The sequence below is a fragment of the Rhinolophus hipposideros genome (genome assembly GCF_964194185.1).
Source record: "Rhinolophus hipposideros genome assembly, chromosome: 26".
In the NCBI taxonomy this organism is placed as follows: domain Eukaryota; kingdom Metazoa; phylum Chordata; class Mammalia; order Chiroptera; family Rhinolophidae; genus Rhinolophus; species Rhinolophus hipposideros.
The window spans coordinates 1,338,472-1,361,571 of NC_138072.1; the positions used below are offsets into that span (position 1 = coordinate 1,338,472).

A 23,100-nucleotide genomic window follows, 5' to 3' on the forward strand; every position below is an offset into this window, starting at 1 on the left:
ACCGGGTCCAGCACCCAGGGCATCGCCCGCCAACACGGCAGGAGCTCAGGTCACCATGACGCACCATGTTGGGAAATCAGCCGCCTTCAGTCTTCGCCTCACTTGACCTCCTGCCTCCTCCCTCCCCACACCCCTCTGCAGACTGCGTCCATGGCTGTCAGCTACCAAGTGGCTCCCAACGGTGCTGACCACACTCACACACGCCATGGCCTTCAGAGCGTTTTCTCCTGGACATCTCAAGGTCACCTCAAGTGCCCAGAATTGAACTAGTGACCTTCCCCAGCCCTCTCTTCCTGCCCCGTCTCACCTCACTGAACGGCACCACCATCCCCTGAGCAAACAGAGGCCCAGGCGTCACCCCTGTGCGCCTCCCATCCCCCTTCCCATATCTGGTTCACCACCAAAGCCGGCAGGGCAGAGTGTGCGTCCAAAGGTTCTCTGCAGCCACCCACTTCTCTCCATCTTCACCATGATCACTCTGATTTCAGACTCTCTGCATCTCTTATTTAGAACAAAATTGCTTCTTTTAGCTTATTAAGCCAAACAAACTTTTCAAAATGAACACACTTTCCATGCTCTTGGGAAATGACCATGGGCTCCAAGACCTCCAAGAGGGCACCTGATTGGGTCCCTTTTTAAATTTCTCCACCTGCATCTAATGCCACATTCTACGGGGGTCCTCACCTCACCCTCCAGACAATCGGGTCTAGAAGGACAAAGCTCATGCTCATCATTGTCTCTTCAGTGTTTAAAACAGTGCCTGGTCTGTAATAGATGGTAAATAAGTATGTATTGAACAAATACATAACAAAAAAGGCTAGCTGACAAAACATCAAATGCTGACAGGGAATATCTCTGGATAACATCACTGTGATTTATATTTTTTCTTTATATTTATCTCTACTGTATACTTTTAAAGCCAAAGTGTAAAATTACATTGAAAGTATTGGTGCTGGTTCCCCTCTACTAGCACAGTTATCTGAAAGCTGCCTGTATCTTTTGGGAAAACACTGTGTAGTGCTCAGTGATTATCTGCTGCTGGAAAAAATATTTGAAGCACCTTGCTAAGATAATCATCCTAATAACACAATTATACTGTTTGGCCACAAGATGTCAGCAAAGTAAGAAATAATTTTCCCAGTGACTAAACCTTATGAAGATCATTTCTTTCTGAATTTATGGTGATTAAACAGCAATAAATCTGTTACTATATTCCAGGAATGACACCAAATCAATTTCATTTACAAGCTTTTCTTTCCTCCTTTTAGTTAACACAGCCAAGTGGCTATATAGTAACACTCTTAAACAATGTAAACAATACAGAGTACAGATATAGAATATAGAATAAAAAGTAAAAATATGCTTTAACTCCTCTCCCCCAAATCCTAATGCCACACCCAGAAGAAACCACAGTTAAAGGTTTTGTGTTTATCTTCTATAGACCTTTTCCCATGCATCTCCATATGTATATAGATTTACATAAAAAAGAAAAAGGATTTAAAAAAAATACTATATCAATTACATCACGCTATATATAATGTTTGCCGCCTGCTTTCTTCACTTAATGTCTTGGAGAATAAAAAAGTAATGTCTTGGAGAGCTTCCTGTATCAGCAAAAACACCTCTAGCTCGTTCCTTTAATAGCTCAGCCATATCACACAACATTCAGGCTGTGTCCCTGCTGCGATGAGTTGTTTCCAACCATTCATCGCCATGGGTCACACTCATCCCGCCTTCTGTGCACTTCCAGTCTGGTTGGAACATGTCAAGCTGCCCTCTGAGAGGCCATGCCAGTCTCTACTGCCACACGGAAGGGAAGCCAGAGCCCATTTCCTTCACCCACATAAATGGTTGTCACTATGTGGAAAGTGTGAAAGTGTATATGGGCCAGGAAACCTCTCAAAGGCTTCAAGTCTTAAAACAGTCAGTTGAAGACAAAGCTGTGGTTCTAATAACTGAGCAGAGAATACAGAAAGTGAGCAATGGCTTCTCTGTACATAATTATCTTCTTTTTTAAAATTTTATATTATATTATATCCAGTCTTATAGTAAAATAAAGCCAGGTCTTATATTAATTTTTGCTCCAAAAGACGCATTAGAGCTGATTGTCCCTCTAGGTCTCATTTTTGGGGAAACACTGTATTACTTATTGGAAGTCCAGGGTATACAACTTAAACAATGTAATAAATCTATGTCTCAACGTATCTAATGAGATCATTTTTTCCTTTGACATTACAGACGTAGTATTTAAATTTTTTAACAGGTAAGTGCCAGAGAAGGCATTAACAAGATAGACATGGAGCTCATGTTCCCTAATTCTATTTTGACAGAAATGGCAAGGTAGAAACCTAAATTAATCAAGGTTTTTCTTTTGCTGCGTCAGATACTGGGGAGTGGGCAGTATTCTAGGTCGATAAAAATAGTGGTTTAGCTTAGCAATGCCTTTCCGCTTGGCTCTACCTTCTACCTTGTGGTAATCCAGAAACAGGTGAAGCACAGAGATACTGGGGAGTAAGACTTTCAAGAATCACAAGGCACCGCTGTGATGGGTCCATGGCAGAGTCTGTTGAAGTCGGCACTGGAGCTGCGATTAGGACTGAAATAAACTTGTTCCTCTCAGGCAGACGTAAAAACCTACTGTAAGACTATTTAGTCCTGAAACCTGGAAACACAAGTGGTAAACTTGGGGCAGGTGTGTGAGAGACAAAGGGATTCTGTGGCTAGGGCTGCGAGGAACAACCAAGGATTAATCCCTGCCATGAAATTCTGGAACAAGCAGCTGCTTTTCAGTTTGCCATTCCGAAGCAGTTCTGCCGGAGCCACGTGCTTCACCACTAGGAGGAAAGTTCTAGAAGGAGAGGGATCCTGCTTTTGTTCACTGATTTGTCACCACCACTACTAGGTGCACGTACGTGAGTCTTGAAAGAAGGGCAGTGGGCAGTGGCCTAGCGCTAACAGGCAGTGTGATAATATGAAGCAAGGGACAAGCAGCAAGGGAGCGGCTCGTACAATGGACCTTTTCAGGAGGTTCATTTCCAGACGATTGTAGCCGTTGCCTCCCTAGGTCTCGTGTCCAGCTCTGGGACCCGAGGGCTCCTTCTTCCCAGACACAGTCCACAGAGCGGCTGGAAGCTGCAGGTTACCGACCGGTAGTTCTTCACGCTCCCACCACTGTGTTAGCATCTGAGCTGCGGAATACTGACTGGCCTGGCCTCTGTTTTGCTAACATTACGATGACAGATCAAGTTTGTACTAGGACTGTAAGGTTAGCTTTACACTGTAAAAAAAAACCTGTAGCTAACAGTGTATTAAAAAACATAAAATAAGCGGAAAAAGCAAAAGCTATTTTTTTCCAAAAGCTCTTCTGACTGATATTACAGTTCATTTAAACTTAAAGTGGTTAGGCCATTTATGTATCTAATTATATGTTTTTAAACCAAACAAAGGAAAGGAGAATTATTGAATGTACCTTTATGGACGAAGCAGCATAGAGCATATCTTCCAGGGTAAAATGGCAACACTGGTTCAAATATTCTTGGCAAAATTCTTGAATCAGCTGCAGATTATACAGGCTATCAGCCAAAGACATGGTTTCTTTCAAACAAATATCTTCAAATAGGAAAAGAGCAAGGCAATGACTTGGGGTTAATTTTGATAATATATACATTTCATACCCATTTCATAATCAGCAACTTAGTACAAATACACGATTAGGTGGAATCTGTTTTAACAAACATACAGAGAAATATGGTGATCATTACACAGAAAGACTTAGAAGCCAAGCACTGCCCTACTCAACTATCCTCTTTAGGATTATACATAACTGTTCTTTTTAAGAAAGCCGTATTATTTATTAAATATTGTCTTAAACATTTGTTACCATCTATCTGCAGTTCAGAAATATTTCCCTGGAGCACTTACCCTCTAATCTGACAACCCCAGGACAGTAAAAATGAATGAGGGCAGCTAAAGCACAGCCATCGGTACCATCTTTCAGCAGATTTTCTACCACTGGAATGCAAGGCAGCTGCTTAAGCATTGTTTGTTCTTTCCTATAACGAGCCTAAAATATAAAAAAAGAAAGCGATGAAAATAAAGTACTAAACAACATACAAGAAAACTCCATACTGTGGTCAAATGTATCATGAATAAAATATGTCCAGAGAAATGAGAATTACTCACCAACACCCTTCTTTTCTCAATAATGCCAGACATTACTTGAACAAAGTGAAAAACACGGCAGCAGCACTCGCATCTTGAAGCCAGCACTTAATATAACATTATATGGCTAATTTCCGTGAAATGACAGTTAGCCCAAGTATTTAAATAAAGAAGCATCAGGAACTGGTCTTGAAGACTCTGTGCCCAAACCATCAGCTCTGCCCTCAGTGCCCAGGACAATTCCTCTAGCTTAATGGCGGCCCCTCTGGACTTCCGGTTCTCCTAGGGAACCGCAAGGGTCCTGCTGGGGCAGAAAGAACACCCAACTTGTCAAAACGGGGGCGAAGAATCCAGGACCACCCTTAAAGGAAATTCAGGGATTAGAAACCTGACTCTGAGGAACTGGAATAATATCCCCAAGACATTCCGGCTTATCATTGGCTTGTTACAGTAAAGCCAGTCAACTGCAACAACTGTGAAACTGAAAAAACCCTCCCAACTGAGGTTTCATTAACCAGTAGCAGAGCAAGTATAAGGGTTTTGGCTCCCCCTCAGAAAAACAAGAGAGACTTTCGGTTGTTAAAGATTGCTCAGTGTGACTGGATAGACATTTATAAAACAGTTCTCTAAAAATGAGGCAGCTGTGAAACTTAGTGGGTAAGAGAACAAGTTCCCGAGACAGACGACCCAGGTTCCAATCCTGGTGCTGCCACTTACTAGCTCTGTGAGCCTGGACAAGTTACTTAAACTCTCCTTTCTCAGTTTCCCCATCTGTAAAATGGGACCAACAGTACCTGTCTTCACAAGACCACTGAAGGATTAAACGAGATGCCGGACATAAAGTGCTATGTACACCACTGGGCACACAGCAGGAAATGCCTGTCAGCGGCTCTCAGCTCTCCTAAAGCCGGGAAAAGCAACGCTGGAGATGTGATGATGACACATAGTCAGGTATTTTATTAGCGAAATACACGATTATGTTGCTTATTGTTCTTCAAAGTTTTTTTTTTTAAAGTCTTACAATAACTAAATTTATTTCCCTAGATTCAGATAAGACTAAAGATTGGGGATTTTGGCTAGTGACAAAGTTTTAAAATATTATTCAAATAGTTTTTTTTTAATCAAAACTAATTTTTCTTTTAACTCCATCTAAACTGGTCATCTCTATATTTTAAAATACAATTATGAAATAAAGATAGAAAAAGAATGTACTGAAAGAGAAACACTTGATATTTGGTGGTGAAGCTAGATTTCCTTGCAATGGTGGCCTCGGAGAAGCACACGCCTTCAGGAAGAAGGAGACAGTCACTCCTGTTTCCCTCTCACTGGCTACCCAGAACAAGAACCGCGGGACGTTTTCCCTCTTGAAGATTTTCAGAGAAGCTGGCTCTCATTAACTAGTGTCGGCTAGACACCTACATTTAACAGTACGATCCAAACTCACAGAGTACCTATATTCAGAAAAAAATTACATACATGCACCATATAAACTCCTGAATTGACTATTTTTGCAGTCCTTAGAAAACATCCTCACTTTGCTGCTAGTAGACAGTTAAACAATCAACCATAAAAAAAGGGAGAGGAGAAGGAAGGAAGGAGGAGAGATCCAGAGAAATCAAGCAGGAGTGCCTCCAGCCTTAGGCTTCCATTCTCACCCTTGGTAAGCACAGTTCCAGATCTTACACTACTTTCTTTAAGAACCAAGCAGTCCTTGGAAAGCCTCCAAATGGGCTGCGCTTGCCCTCAGACTCCCCCGAGCTCTAGCACTAGCCTGTGTTCAGCCTGCAGTCTGCACTGCACTGAGCTGAGCGCCCAGGGTCCTGGAAAGAACTGGACTGTGTGCTTGCATTGTTCTCTGCCAAGTAGCCCTCTGCACAAGGCGCACACACTCACACCCCTTTACTGAGCTTTAGTAGGAAACGTCTACAGCTCAGAACGACACTCAGAGACGGATGAGTGGCACGCCAGCGCTGCGTTAGGTAACCCAACGCTCATCCTGAAGTCGTGTGCGACTCCCGGACGTTCATGTGCAATTCTCAAAGCTACAGTCATTTAGTCTCGACTGTGCTACGTGCTTATCAAGGCGCTGCACGGAAACAGTCCCTGCTCTTCCCATGAGCTGAGAACTCTGGCACTTAACAGGGGCAGCACACTTGCTTTCAACATCACGTTGTATTTCTCAGTTCCATTTTTACTTCTGAGGGTGTAAAATACTTCTTCAGTGGTCTCGCCCTGAGATTTAATCCTGAAAGATCAACGATTCAAGTCCAATAAGAATTGAATATAGTTTACATCCAATACAGGTAAAGATACAGAGAATCTGTCACTTTTTTTTATCACACACAGTGTCCCCTATAATTCAGGTTGAAAAGAAAATGATTCTTTCAAAAAGATAATTTTAAAATACAATAATTTACCATGTAATTCATATTCAGTTTTACTAAAATTATTAAAACTAATGAGAATCTATATTCATACTTTTTTTAACCTAGTTACTGACGGTCTGTGAATACAGACAAGATCATATCAAAAGGGTGCTTATACTTTACATTATTTTTAAAGCTTCTAATCCAAATCTTGGATAGATTTTTTTTATCTTCCCATTTTACATTAGGATCAAATACCTTAAAATCCCATCTCTATGTAGTGACTAACAGAATTACATGAAATGACTATCGGCAAGACAGAAACAATACCGTTCCGTGATTACAATTCTGGAGAGAACATTGAAGTAGCTGGGCAAACTTACTGGAACCAGTTTCCAAAACCATTTGGAAGGAGACTTCAGAGGAAGCAGCAGAAACAAAGGGAAAGCAAGAAGTAAAGGGAAAATTCATCAGAATTATTTTCAATTAACAAGTTACAGTCAAGTTTCCGCTAGTGGCATTCCAAGCTTATAGTTCCCACAACATTTTTTAAATGGTAATTAATACTTTCGTTTAGAATATATAAGTTTATTTAAATTATAAATATATCCGGACAGAAATAGATGACAATCCATTAAATAAGAATCCATAAATTCACACAGATAATAAAGAGATGATAGACAGAGAACAGACTTGCTTATAACAGAATCCTAACTAATAAGCACAGAAGAAAGGATGGAGTTAGAAAATGATCATTTTGTGACCATCACAGTAAAATCGAATTCAGGTAGGTATCATCAATGAATGCGAAATCTAGAGTGAGGGGAAACGCTGAAGAGGGCAGGATATTTACAGTCTCAAATTACTCATTACAAAAGGAAAAATAATAACCATGCAGTCAAGAAACTAGGCAATATCTTAACTTATTCAAACCGACGTCATCTAGTGGGGCAAATGGGTACCATGTGCCTCTGGACAGAATACCACGCGAAGGACACAATTTATTATACACAGTATTCCAGTCTAAGTTAAAGCACAACCTTCATCTAATTGTGAGGAAATATCAGAAAACCCCTAATTGAGGGGTATTCTATGAAAATGACCTGTATTCTTAAAAAATGTCAAGGTCATGAACAGAACTGAAAAGCTGAGGAACTGTTTCAGTTTAAAAAAGACCAGAGATACAACAACTAAATACATAATCTTGGATTGGATCTTGTACTGGAAAAAATATATAAAGTACGATTGGGACAACTGACAAAATTGCAATATAGGCTGTAAGTCTGATCAAAGTGTTACCCTGACATTAAATTACCTGCACTGTGGCTGTGGAAGTGAGCAGCTTTGTTCTTAGGATATATATATATATGTTGATGTATTAAGGGGTAAAGGAATATGATGTATACAAACTCTTTCAAATGCTTCAGAAAAATGTACATTTGTATGTGTGTGTATGTGTGTGTGTGTGTATACATACACACACACATGGAGAGAGGGGGGCATGAGAAAATGTTAAATTGATGAATCTGGGTAAAGAGTAGATAGCGTTCTTCTACTTATCTTCCATTTTTTTTCTCTGAAATATTTTAAAAGAAATGTTCTTAAAAAGTCCTACGAAGTCTACAACCCAAATCTTTGTAGGGTCTTCTGTCCAAATGCACAAGACTACTGACTTATACAGTTGGTGGAGAAATCTAATTTCTATAGCACTCTTAGGCAAATGTTAAAACCATGCTACTAGGACATCTAATACATCCATCTCTTCAGGCCAAATCATCTATAAAATACTGCTTGGAGGAAAAAAATCATGGTACCACCTCTGAATTTTAAAAATGTTTAAAATGCCCAGTTCCTCCCTTAACTACACTGAATGAGCTGATAATACAACAGGGGCGTACTCCAGAAATGGGGTACTGTGTTAGCAGTAAAGGCGAGTAAATTACTGTGAAAGAGAAAAGGGACGCTGGCAATAGATTCGAGGAAAGAACTTAATAAGCACTGACCACAAAAGTGCACACAGGATAAATTGTAACAATAGAATGGAATCTTAAGGGAAGAATTCTAAACAAGGCAGGTCAAGTCTTCACAATTATTTAAATAAAATAGTAGTATGAAAAAGGAAACCACGGTACATCTAAGAATCAAACCAAATAATGCATCTGAGAATGAATACTGTATTAGAACATCAAGTGTCTGTTTTATATAGTTATCTACATATGAAATAGATAACTAAATCAATTACAACATCACAAATTAATGTTTCCCAAAGTCGGCTCCAAAGAACACTTATTCTATGAGATATTAGCATACATCATTCATAAAAGAGTTTGAAAACCAAGTATGTTTGGGAAACAGCTAGACAGGCTCCTTAACTAGGCATTGACTTACTAAAATGAGTTGTGATATTCTTAAAAGAGCACAGACCAGGCAGCGTTTCCCAAACACGTGTGACTTCAAACCCTTTTCTCAAATAGTATTTTAGGTGCTGTTTGATGAAATGGAGTTGAACAAAAAAGTGGGTTATGGTTTTTAATTGCTAAGGCGCTTTGGTTAAGGCGGAAATTCACATGGGCTGAGGTAATCGAGCAGAGCATACACTACTCTCACTGGGGAAAGTGTAGTCTATTTTGAGACCATACCTTTAAATGAAAAGCAATTAGAGCTCAGTGAATGTCTTTTCTCCAAAGGTAATTCTTTCATGCAATTACCACCCCCCTGTAGAACACCTTGCCAATATTTCTCTTGAAAAAGTGGTAAATGTTACACTGAGTACACATGTATCTTTAATATTTTGAGAAACAAATTTGACTCTGTCTATCGTTACTATTCTAAGCTTAAGAATACAAAGCCATAAATTTACAGTTCTTTCAAAACCACCCAAATGGTCCCCTCACTATTCCCAAACGTGCCTTTTACTTGCAACTTAGCGTCTGCACTTGGTTCACTCCCTGTGGCCGAGTGCCCTACTTTGCAAACACGGCCATGAAACCTGCTAAGACCCTGTGCAGGCCCATTGCCTCCCGCAGGCCTTACACGCGTCACTGCCAGTTATCATAAACCTGCTAATGATGTCTATCCTACCTACCTACCTACCTACCTACCTACCTACCTACCTACCTACCTAGCTACCTACCTACCCGTTTATAGACACGCGTATACGGAAGTTTATGATAACCAACTACTTACTGCTTTCACCAACCTTTCGTTTTCAGTACTTTACGTTTACTAATATACTGAGAAGGGAAAATCTGAGAATCACTGTAGTTGCAGAATTTAGGAGCCATTCAATCCAACCTTTAGTTTTGACAGATAAAACGAGGCCCACGAGGCCGCCAGCGCAGAACCGGTCTGACTTGCGATCACGACTCGTGCGGCCGCAGAGAATGCATGCTGGCCTTCATGTCACGGGCCATACCCTCTAGAGATCTTTAAAGCAGGGTCGCCAGATTTAGCAAATAAAAATACAACATATTCATGCCACTTATACCAGAAAATCATTTCTTGTTTATCTTAAATTCAAATTTAACTGGGCATCCTACTTTAGAATCAAAAGGAGTAGTAGAAGCAAAAAAGGGCAAGTTGAAAAAAAATAGAGAAAATCACATTAGCAAACTGAACAAGACATTTTCTAGGCTGGCACTGCTTATAACGCCTTCCTCTTGGGACACCAACCAATTCAACAATCAGAATACGTCATCAGAGGACCTGATACCTAAAGCAATACCTTTGGATTTTAATTTTGGCCCAACACGACTAATATACAAGCAAGCTTCAACAACCACATATCTGACCAAGAAGATGGCTGTGAAAAGAAGTTTCACGAAATGAGAATCTCTGACAAGGACAAAAGGTAAGATGTGCTATCACCCAACAGTGTGGGCTCTGTCTGCAGCTGCGTGGGGCACAGACAACAGGACCGGCACCTGGGCAAGGCCATTAGTGTCATCACTTAGGCCAATGCCACTGGCACCTCATTCCTCGGTAGAGCCAGGAGCAATGGTGGGGGTGAGGTTATACCCATCTCCAAGGCAAAGGTCTCAGCTCCTGGGGGATGGGAAAGGGACGGGCTGGGGAGTGCCAGGCAGGAGGTGGGGCAGAAGCTGGTGGAAGGCAGGCAGAGGGAGCACACAGTTTGGGGTGATGGGCAAAGCGGTTTCCTTTCCTCTTCAACTTGAGCAGAAAGGATGCCCACAAAGACGAAGGGGCAAGCCCGGGCAATACTGTCAGGAGCTGTCAGTAAGCTAAATGGGGTCACTGGATCCCCAAACATCAAACTCAGACAAAATCTTAGGTGATCTTCCCCAAAACTTTTTCACTGAAGTTGGTAATACACCAACAGCTTTCCCTTTCTTTCCTTCTTTCTCTTTCTCTTCTGACAAGTACCAGTGACCAGTAGGGTCAGCCCAAATGCGGGATAACACTGAAGAGTGTTTGTCTGAATGGAAAATGAGGGTTCTGAATACTTATAACTTCTTATACCTCAACTCAAATACTATCCATGTTTAACGGGCTCTCATTATAATCCATTTCAAAACATGTAAGAAATACTATGCTGTAGAAAATATACTTGTGGTCTTAGCATATCACAAGCACCAACATTCTAAGAAGAAAACTCTAAATGCTGTTCAGGAATTTTAAAGAATGAATCCATGTTACCGTTTCTTCTTTCTTCACAGAGTGACCACTGTACAACTTACAATTCCTGGAATATAATTATACGGCTCGAGTCATTAACCATTTCTGCTAAACACCACCATCCAATTAAGCTTCACTTTGTTCTTCTTCACTGTGTACACCACTTACGTGGTATTTATGGCACGTCTTTCTAGGGTACAGTTCCCATCATCAAATAACAACTTAATGAACACAACTGGTAACATTTCCCAAAACAATACACGGATGTTAACATATGTCGAGTCTCATAAAGGCACCAATTTTTTCTTTGCAATATCTACCTTTTGACCTCCTGGAGTTTCAACTGTGTGATGTTCTTTCAATTTCTGTTCTTGTTCCATTATGTCTTTCAAATGTTCATTTACCTTAAAATACAGAAACATCAATTTGAAATTATATTCATATATAACAAAATAACATGTATTTTAAAATGTCTGTGGTCAACTTCCGATGCTAAATGTCAGTACCACTTAAATGAAGAAAATTTCATTTTCCCAACCAGAAAAAAGTACTTTACAGGTGTTACATTTGATAATCTAAAATGCATCATTAATTTATTAACTGTTGTTGAGCACCTACTGTGTGTCAGGAACAGGTTGGAGTGCTGGAGAAGAAAAGGTTTTCGGTTACTTCAGTTTTAATGCTCAGGAAGCAGTAAACCTTTTTTTGGTAAAAATTTTACAATCTCTTTTAGACTAGTAAATAAAATTATTTTCCCTAACGTTGCACTGGCAATGCTGCACTTTGAATCAAGTTCTGAATCTGTGACGTCACAGACACGCCCTGGACTGTACGTGGGTCTGAGTGTGGTCAGAAGGCCAGTTAAAATACATGAAAAATTTTTGCATGTGGAAGCTTTTTGAGGAGTGCTAGTTTATTTCCTATCGGGTCGCTCAAATAGCCCCCAGTGCAAAAAGGTTAAGAAACAGTCTCCCTAGTGCATAAAATATTTATTCAGCATATTTACATAATTTTGGATTTTGAGTTAATGATTTTAAAGTCGCTCTAGTAATAATAAATAAATGTTTAATTAATAATGGCACGCTAGGAAATATTAACGCCATTATCAGCTGCTATAAACGCTAAACTAAATCAATAATTTTCTCAACTCTATTGCCGAAAATTCATATCACTGGCTAAAAAAAGTGACTGGAGAATTTGAAGTTATGATAAATGGAATTAACAACAGTTGCCGAGGGTCTCCTCTGTTTGTGATGTTATCTAAGGCGTTACAAGGAGTTTAATCAACATACAGGGTCACTTTGGCTTGTGAGTCTGCCGCGCTCCGAGACCTCCCAGAGGGCCACCTGGCTGCATAAAACACTCTGAGAGACAGCAGAATGGAAGAGACCCGGGTCCGACTCAAAACCCCCATTATAAGCTGTGATCTTAGCAATTTCTTGACATCGCTGAACCTAGGTGCTGGTTTGAATAACACCTACTTCCCAGTGAGGTCTGGGGTCATGGCTCTACGATGGTCCCCAGTGAGGCCCTGGAGTGTGGGCAGGACCTGCCAGTTGCTTCTAAGCAACAGAACAGAATACAACCAAGGTGATAGGCTATCACTTCTGTGATTTGTGACCTAATGCTGTCATTTCTATCTTGCCAGCAGACTCTCTCCTGCTGGCTTTGATGAAAAAGCTGCCATGCTGGGAGCTGCCCCACGGGGAGGCCCACATTGAAGGCAGCTTCCAGCCAACAGCCAGGGAGAAATGGAGGCCGTCAGCCCACCTGCCCGAAATGCACCCTGCCAACAACCACCTGAGCTCGGAAGCAGGTCCTGCCACAGTCGAGCTTTCAAATAAGCCCCAGGCCGGGCTGACACCTCAACTGCAGCCGTGTGAGGGGCTATGAGACGAGGTGCACCTAAGCAACGCCTGGGTTCCTGACCCCAGACACTGGTATCATGAGATGCTAAAAAGAAGGAAGTGAATAACTGAGATACTGAAAGGGTGTTGTGTAAGCAGCTAAGTGTGTGATAACCATTATACCACAAGAGCGAGCGGAGACTAAAAGAGATAATGTGTAAAAGGTACCAAATAAAGTGCATGGCACATAGCACACACGCCATAAATAGAAACTACTGCCATTATTTAGAAACACCACCTCAAAGTCATGGCAGGTAGTTATATACCTGTGAGGGCTTTGGCAAACCCTCATCAAAATACTGTGAGCTGATATAATAATGGTATACATTACCCAAAACGCCAAAATCATAATTACAAGACAATTTTACACGTTTGTAATTCATTACCTCCTAGAATAGGGAGAACACAAAAAAACTACAAGACAGTTCACTTAGAGTTATTTAACTACTTGGGTACACAAAATGGATAAATGAAATAATTAGCTTCGTAATTCTCAAACCAGTTCCCAAATGCGAGGAGAAAGTTCTACTATCCAAGCAGAAACATGACATCCCTTGGGCAACTCAAGTATAAAAGCTAACGGTTTGTGTCCGAGAGCCCACCCTGAGTTACAGGTAGGCCACCTCGTGAACCAGTGGTGAGGACAAGTGACCCAGAGAACGCCAGAACAAAAGTTGGCTCTAGCAAAACAAATTAGTTAAAAACACATGAGCTAGAATGGTACATTCATTTTAAAATACCCATTAATTTAAAAATATGCACTAGCTTTTATTTATTTTTTCATTTTAAAATATAAAATAGTAATGTGTATCCTTTCCCTGATATATGTGTAAGCCTAAGGTTAGTCAATATTTTTACTTCCCTCCTGAACACACGAATGTTAGAAAGGCTTTAATTCAAATCACCTCCTTTCATGTTCCATGCTATTTCACCTACAATTAGTCCTTTCTAAAGGGCCTCAGAATTAGACACTGCGCTGATTTTAATAACACTTACTTAAACTTACCCATGTATATACCAATTTCTCTTTATCATTGCTTCCTGCATCCCACTTCTCTCTTCTAGGTTCGATTTCTTTCTTCCTGAAGTACACCCTTTAGTAGTTCTCTGTGCAAAGGCCTGACTGATAAACTACTGGTCTTTAGACAAATCTTGATTTCACTTTTAGTCCTGAATCAAAGGTGCAGAAATCTAGGCTCATGGTTATTTTTCTTCAACATCTTGAACAGTCCGCTACACTGTCTTCTGGCTTCGAAGTCTGCTGCCACTCACTCTGTCATTCCTTTAAGGGACTGTCTTTTATCTTCAGAGTTCTGCGATTCCATTACTATACTACATGCAGGTGTGGATTTATTTTAATTTATCCAGGTTGGAACTCACTGTGGTTCCTGTATTTGAAAGTTTATATCTTTCATCAGTTGTAGAAAATTTTCATTCACTGTCTCCCCAAATATATTCTCTCTTTTCGGAATTCCAGTCAGGCCACCAGGCACGTCCATCAGCCTCGGTTTCCTGTATTCTACCTCAGCTCTCGGGCTTCAGTCTGGGTCACTTGCTCTCAGGTAACTAACTCCCTCTTCAACTATATCTAATCTTCTGTTTAAACTGAGTTTTCAATAACTAAAATTTTTCATTTCTGAAGTTTTATTTGATTCTTTTCCCAATATGCCCTCCGCGGTGCCTTATTCCTTCCTGTGGTTTTTCTCCATGTTTTGTCTTCAGTCATTTCAGCCTTTGTTTGCATCGTCTGTTTCAGATTGTGCTCCTTTCTGACGTTCTGGGAGGGGAGCTGTCATGTCATGTTTACTCCTGACTCTTACGTGTGCTCGGTACTCCCCAGAGCTTCATGACTTTTGATTGTCAGTACTTTTGAATCTGCAGAGAGGATTCTCCGTCCCCCACTGCCTGGGAGATTCCCACAGCTGTGGGTCTGCAAGTGACCCTTCGGAGCAGGTACACGTGCTTCTTGGCGCATGCAGGAAAGGTATCGTGGGCCCCATCCGACTGTGAATTGGTTGCTATCTCCCCCTTTCTTCCTTGCTGTCAGAACCGCGGTGGTGCTCAGCTTCCAGATGCTCAGTTATGGAGGCCTCTTTCCAGACCGAGAGGGAGACTCCCCATCAGCTGCAGACGATCATGGCAGTCTTGGTCTTCTGGCCAGAGGGCGCTTTAGGCACAGGCAGGAGAACCAGCTGAGTGGGACCTGGGGTGGGAGGGGGAACTTTCTGGGGGAAGGTTCTCCTTGGTCACAGAAGAGCCCAGAAGACCTCATTTTTGCTGGATGTTGTCGTGACTGTGTGTGACTCCTGGACTTACTGCTGCCACTGTACAACCACGACTAGAAATGTCCTATACAGTTAAGATGACAAAACAGAAAAGACGGAAAGCACCTGCATGCACAACGCTGCTGCTGAGCCCCGGATTAACTCACCCTGGACGTGCCCAGCCTCCAGACATCTTGCCATGTGAATAACGAACCCCTTAAGCTGTGCTGAGTTGGGTGAAGTCAAGGAGATGGTGAGAATTAAAGGCTCAGTGACGTGGAACCCATGATGAAGTTGAGCATTGCACTACTGGGGTATTAGAGTAACTGGAAGAGTGTTCAAGAGCGAGACGGCTGCATGGGTGTGCAGGTCACAGAGTATCTGATGGCGAACTGGTCTGGCATGTGCCCATGATTCTCTATAGCGAAGGAGGAGCGGAGAAAAAAATCACCACAGATGGAAAATAAAGGAACTCCAGGCACAAAGTGTTAGACGGGCCTTCTCCATGGACTCGCAGGTCACAGGTAACGATGACAGAGGTGGGGGTCTTATACGTAGCTTCTTGTTCCAAGCTTCACAGAAGCACTCAAGGAAGAATACTGAAGATAAAACTGCTTTGGAATCTGTTCAGGTCTTGCTCACAGATAAGGTTTAGTTTTATCTGGGGTGATAGTTGTAGATGAACTAGAATCAAGGGGAATTAACCACACCAATTGGCAAAGGGAGTGACAAACTGACAACCTAAACATCATCGGGGCACAAATAACTAATCACAGTTCCATAAAAGTTTCCAAGAAGATTCTAGAATCGACATAATCTTATGCAACTCAGTCAAGCAAACCTAAGAATCATCTCATCGGAAACATGAAAAATGATTTCATTCTTGGGTTCAAATCATATGTACTGAACAGCCACAGTGTGTAGTTCCCTGCTCTGAGTGCTCTTAATTCTGTAATCATCTGATATGAACTAGTTTAATCATTATGAAATATAATCATATATATTACAGAATATATAGAAATCTATTTTCATCACTTTAACAGTAGTTTTTGTTTTGTTTTGTTTTTAGGGAATGGGCAATTTTAACAAGATTCCATAGCTTTAGCTTTCACTTTGATTTAAAACAAAAAGAGTAACGGAGTGCATCTTAGTCCGTTCAGTCCGCTATGACAAAAACCCCACAGGCTGGGGCTTCTAAACCACAGACACTGATTTCTCACAGTTGGAGGCTGACAGTCCCAGATCAAGGCCCCGGCAGATAAGACGTCAGCTGAGGGCCTGCCTCCTGCCATCACCCTGCTGTGTCCTCACATGGCTCAGGAGGCAGGGAGGTCTCTGGGTCCCTTTGTAAGGACACTAGTCCCACTCCTGAGGGCTCTGCCCTCCGATCCGATCACCTCCCAGGCCCCAGCTCCTAACACCGTAAACATGAGCTCTGGGGGACACACACTCAGCCCACAGCAGAGAGGCCAAGTGGAATTGCGGGTTTCCCTCTTCCTGGGGACGGGACTCCCTCTGCTCGGGTGAGTACACTCCTACCTTGTTTATCCAGTACATGACGGCGTCCTCGACGTCATAGGGCAGCTCCGAGGCTTGGAAGAACGCGGAATACTGCTGAGCACATGCCACCACTTTCTCTACACTGACCATCTCTACAGCGTAGGCCATCATTAGGGCGTCCACCATCGCCAAGTGAGCACTCTGGAATACAAGACAAGAAAGAGTTCCAGCTTCCACTTTCAAACTGCCCTTTGTCTATTTTAAGTAGTAGTAACATTTCCTAACAAACAGCAGGACTAAAGACTGCAGAGGACGGGACTTGTAAGAGAGCACAGATGGTGACGGCTCAGGTGAGCTCAGGTGCCCTCCAAATACTCCTGAGAGCCCATGCTGGAGACACTCATCGCCTTCTGCTGAAAGGTGTGCCTTTTCCTACTTGTGATAATGCCATAATCGTTTACTCAGCAACGTAATTTACAAACGTCAGTGGCATCTTCGACTCTGCTCTTTCCTCCAGCCTCACATTCCCGTAGTAGAACCTCACAGATTCTGCTTCTGAAACGGCTTGCAAACCTACCCTTTTCCTCAGTCTGACAGCCACAGTCGCACCTCAGGCCGGCAACACCTCTCACCCCTGAACAGGCAGAAACACCTCCACTGGGTGCCCTCGCTCCAGCTTCTCCCTCATCCTGCTGGTCCAGCACAGAGCTTCTAGTCCTCCCTTCCCTCCCGTGGTGGTTTTCTATTTTTAAATTCAAAAGTGTTACATGGGGTTCTTAAAATGCCCAAATGACAAAGTATCTAAAGAAGGAAGTACCCTCCTCCCCCAGCAATGTCTCCAAGTCTGCTATGTGTTGTTACAAAAAAGTTGAATGTGCGCCCCGCAGCTGGACACGCACACACCGGCTCCTACCATTTGGCACGACAAATCGTGCTGCTGCCTGTGTCTCTGGCACAATTCACTGTGAGCTCCTGGACCCCGAGGACCACACTTAACTTCGGGGAGATATAACCTGCTCTCTGCAAAGGCCGAAGCGACCCCGGCCTCCCACCCACCGTGTCACCATCGTGCTGCCCTCACCTTTGTGCCAACGGTAGATGTCACTGACTTATAATCACCTGTATCAGTCGGAAACGTTAAGAACCCTCTTTTGTCAACTTCGCATTTCTCTGATTAACAAGGAGGAGCCTCTTTTTCTATGTTTAATAGCGATCTGCATTTTTTCCTTGGAAAACTGCCTGCTCATAGCTATTGCCTATTTTTCTCTGTGGGAGGTTCATCTTTCTTGATTTCGAAGACCTCATTCTATATGAGGTACAGTAGGTCTGTGTCATTCGGGTAGCACATACTTTCTCCCACTTTGTCTCTGGGTTTTCAGTCGTATTTATCGTGTTTGTTTGCCGCCCAAGTTCTAAATACTTATTTGAATTCTGACTTCGTCATGGGAAGGAGGACATGGGGGGTTGTCTTTAAAAGCTCCCAGAGGACACAAATGAGCAGCCAGGGTTGAGAAGCACTGAGTCACCCTCCCTGCGGTCGTCACCTGCACACCTGGAATGTAATTCCAGGTAGACTGCAGGACTCCCGAGGGCAAGAGCGGTACCTCAGTCAGGTCCACATTCCCTACACCCAGAGCCCACCTGGCAGCTGGAGAAAGGAAAGCAGGGCCTCTGACCACGGCTCCTCGCATGCTTGCTTGTCTGTTTCTCCTCCTTTCTGGTCCTCGCCCAGAGAGCATCTCCTCAGAGAGGTCTTCCCTGAAGATCGTGCCTGCCTCTCCCCACCCAGTGATTCTTTATCAAACCATGCAGTTAACGTTATGTGGTGTCATCTGATTTGCATTTGTTTTCTGCCCACCACGTTGTCCCCTCTTCTCCTACCTCTACCACAGACACTTCATAAGAGAAGATGTATGAGTGGCCAATAAGCACACGACAAAACACTGAATTACGCTATGGGTGGATGCCCATTAAATCTACGAGGAGACACAACACCCAAAGGGTTGGGAAGGATGTGGAGTAACTGGAACACACTGACAGCGGGAAATGAAAGCCCAGCCACTCTGGGAAACTGCTTGGCAGCCACTCAGAAGTCACAAAGACTTACATACGCACGGCCCACCGATTCAGCTCCTAGGTAGCGATCCAAGAGAAATGAAAATACATTTCCTGCCAGAAATGGGCACAAATGTTCAGAGCTGCTTTATTTGTTATCGGCCCAAACCTGGAAACACCAATGCCTGTCATCTGGTGAGGGAACAAAGTGTGGCGTTCGGACGGGGAGTAATAGCAAGCACTAAAAAGGAACAAACGACATACAACAACGTGGGGGAATCTCAAAAACACGAGCAAAAGAGTCCAATCGTGCATTCATTTAGATGAAATTCTAGAAGAGGCAAAACCAATCTAGTGACAGAAAGGAGATTAACGGATGCCATCGAGTGGGGTGTGTGCAGGGAGCTGAGAGCAGAGGCACAAGGGAAATGGTCGGGGTGGAGGGTGATAAAAATAAGTGTTGTATATTATAACTAGAGCAGTATTTACACGAGTATATGCATTTGTCAGAACTCAAACTATTTACTTTACATACGCATATTTTACGTTAAGTTACGCCTCAACAAAGTTGATTTTTGGAAAGAAAGTTCTAACCTTAGGAAGTTGCTCAGACTTCAGCCAAGCTCATCTTCTTCATCTACTAAATGTGGATAATATTCAACTTCTCACCTCACATGGCATCAAACGTGATGGATATCAAAGTACTCTAAAAAGTCCTAAGTGATATCAAGATTTACAGTGTTCCTATTACTTCAGGCATTGCACAGTCAGTGTGTAACTATGGGATTAGCCTAGAGAATAGTTTAGTATCTAAAGATAATCTTCCAACTCCATGGTAACCATTGATTTTTTACGTTTTCCCAAACAAATGCTGCATCAACAAATCCTTGATGGAATTAAATCAGGAGAGTTCGAAACAATGTGCCCGGCCCACTAACGGTGGGGTTGCCAGGGAGCCATCAGAGATCCGTAAGCAGGAAACAACAACCAGAACACCGAGACGAGAGAACATGGCTGATTCCACCCACAGTCAAGATTTAAGTGCAGAACACACGAGGAAGTATCTTCCCCATGTCCTAACGGCGGTGACCTGGGCACGGTTTATTTTGAGGATATTTACATATGGCAGCTCAGGCCTGTCCACCAGCACTCAGCATAATGCAGCTACCCGAGCCAACAACGTGTGGTGACAGCTACGTTCTTTCATCTGCTGACCACTGTGACATTCCTAGTACAGTCTCACCAGGCACATATGGTGTACTTCAAAGTATGTTTGTGGTTTATAGCTTTCCAGATCTGAAAGTTTTCCAGGCACATGCAATGCGGAGCCAAAAACTGCTTCAAATCTCAAAATCTACAAGTTACATCAAATACACTGAAATATGCTTTATCATATAAAAATAACCATCAGTAAATGCTCCACTTAACACTCAAAAAATTGCCTGAAAGGAAGTTTGTCAGCAAATTTCTTTCAGCTGGGTGTGTATGAAAAATATGCCTGCCGTACGAGCTTTCCCAGAACAAAAAGAAACTGAAGCACACGAGGTTACCACAGTCACAGCTGCTGCCGGGCCGGCCCCGCCACCCAGCCAGGCTGCTTCTCCCAGCAGCGTCCAGGAGCAAGAGAAAAGGAGGTCCTAAGGTGACCCTGGTGACGAGGGAGGTTACACCCCAGGTTTTTAGGAACTTTCAATTCAACTGAAAGTTGCACAACAGCAGGGAATTTCCTAAGAATCTCACAGATAGGAAGAAGTGTGAGTACCTTCCCCAACCTGCCAAGTACCAAGAGGTGACCCTACGCAAATGCCTGCTGGCGAGCAGTGCCCAGACTAAGACCCCAAACAAACCTGACCTGAGCTGGCCACATGGCCTCCACACACACACACTGGCCAGAGCCCAGGAAGCGACAGCTACAGGGCGAGTAGAGAGCTGTAGGTCTGGGAGGCGGCTCACCGGCAGGAAATTGTACGCTTACTTGAGGAGTCGGCGTGTATGAACCAGTGTGCTCAGAATGGATGCGAGTCAGCCACAGAGCAGGTACTTTCCTTGCCCCCCAAACTCACCTGGTGACATGGTTCTCAGAAACTGCTCCGACCTACAAAACACTGTCGAGCCTTCACTCTGTTAACTAAGGGGAACAAATATATAAAGGGATCAAAAGACTGTTGCGGTTTTTGTTTTTTAACCCTCTCAGCTGGTTAATACCTTACTTGACTGATTTTTCAAATAGTTGACAAGTATTGCCCAAATAAAATGCCACCTCAATAATTTTTATAGATCATGACATATATAACACCTTTAAAACAATTTGTAATGAATCAGTAACTATTGACATTATTTAAACTGAAATTCAAATTTAGGTCACTACAAATTCAATAAATAATGGTCTTATGTATCAATAATACTGCTATCTAACAAAAGAAAGACTGAAAAGAGAGCTGTGTTCCTCGTATTTTCAGACATCCTCCAGTAATATTCTCATAATTAAATGGAAACTAGTGATATGGCATAAACTGTTTAAGATGAGGAGAAGCTTATCACAGGCAAGTGGTATCCAGGCATGCCACTGTAATTAATATATAATTAATAAAATATCAAACTATCCAAAGAATTTCTGAACCTATATGCCTCATCATTTAAAACTTTTAAAACAGAAACTTTTAGTTTTTTATTTCAAAACTACTTTAAAAAAATCTGAGATCATTCTTAATATACCTAAGAATTATTAATTAAGAATTATTTCTGTTTTTTAAAAATGGAACTCCGATCATTTTAAAACGCCTTTGGTTGTAAACACGCACCGACAAGGGACGGGGCGAATCCATGTGGTCTTTTCAGATCATAGAATATCGTGCAGACGGGGTCTATATTCGTTCACATGGAAAGATGGTTAGGAAGCCTTTCCATCCTCTCCCCCACCAACTCCACGGTTTGCCACGACCCCTCCTCCCCTAATTCCACCTCAGGACTCTGCTTAATTTCCCCATTTGCTTACAAGCAAATCTGTCCATGATTTGTGCAGATTTCTGAAGCAAAGAAACTGCTTGGCCTCATTCATCATCTTGTGCTGGGCAACTAGGCAGACACCATAGGTCACTAACTACCCTCTTTGGATCTTACCTGCTCTTCCCAAAAAATGGTTCTGGCCAAATGCAATAACACTCTGAATTAATTTTATAATTAAAATATTTCTCGATCAATACAGCACTTCTATATGATGAAAGAATTTGAGCAACAACCTCAAATCTACTGTAACTGGACTTAGTTTCTAAAATATGTCCTTGGTTTTAACAGATCTATTTATATCGGAAGCAGGCTTCACTTCATGACGACGAACTGGGAAAAATGCAGGATTAATTAATTGTGAAATTTTATTTCGGCCTTGAGGTATAGCTGCTACATGAAATTGCATGATATTTAAAAAGTACAATATGGTGATTTAATCTGTGTATATTAATCGTTCATTTGAAACCGCATGGCTGGACACAAAAAGCCCCAGTAGAGAGGGAAGTCAGCAAGTGATCGTGTCAAATTGAAATCAAAAGTCCACACCCTTTTCCCCATAATTATTTGAAAGTGGACCCTTGTGTTAAAACGATAAAATAGAAAGCTAATAATCTAATCAATTAATTAGATTCTCTCGGTAAACTCCATGAGTTCAGGAGCCTCCTCCAAACACGGCACTGGAAGCTCAATGAATGTGTATTTCATGAATAATTACAGCTTATTATTCAAATCTGTATGGAAAAAAAGTGAATCTTCACCACTCCTCAGCAGGGATTTTGAATGACTTCTCCTTCGAAAGAGTATATTTAATTCTTAATGGAAACCTCCAGTGCATCTCCTGCTCACGCCCTGACTGGGCACGTCCCCTGAGCCAGGCTGGGACATGACAAACATGGTCTCGGGCCCTGTGTTTGTGGAGCTGATTCCGTCTGAAAAGCACATTTTCATGAGCCTCGCTGGGCGGAGCAACTGGAAAGTAACAAACAGATTTCCTATTATGAGCTGATATGAGGAATTCTGCCTTGGCTCCAGCATGTAAAAATAAGCTGAAATTCATAACCCACCTTTACTAAAAAATGACTTCTAGAAGTTAAAAAAAGCTCTAACAGACTTAGAGTATATCTTTCTAGCCTCATTTATCAGAGAGCAACCAAAGGCTTAGATGTTATTAAGCTCACTGTGGTGAGCATTTTACAGCATATACAC

The 23,100-nt window shown here is 42.2% G+C and overlaps 1 protein-coding gene across 4 annotated transcripts in view; it reads right to left on the minus strand.

Annotated features, from left to right (window-relative positions):
• Positions 1 to 23,100, minus strand: part of CAMSAP2 (calmodulin regulated spectrin associated protein family member 2) — a 63,408-nt gene that overhangs the window by 19,162 nt on the left and 21,146 nt on the right. For 2 of the 4 annotated variants that reach the window (XM_081038949.1, XM_081038948.1), the window contains exons 3-7: positions 16,873 to 17,034; positions 11,483 to 11,566; positions 6,911 to 6,943; positions 3,922 to 4,063; positions 3,470 to 3,609 (exon numbers count right to left, since the gene is read on the minus strand). In XM_081038949.1, the coding sequence (XP_080895075.1) occupies positions 3,470 to 3,609; positions 3,922 to 4,063; positions 6,911 to 6,943; positions 11,483 to 11,566; positions 16,873 to 17,034 (561 nt within the window). The remainder of the gene's footprint in view (positions 1 to 3,469; positions 3,610 to 3,921; positions 4,064 to 6,910; positions 6,944 to 11,482; positions 11,567 to 16,872; positions 17,035 to 23,100) is intronic. The other 2 variants (XM_081038951.1, XM_081038950.1) reach the window with 1 other exon arrangement.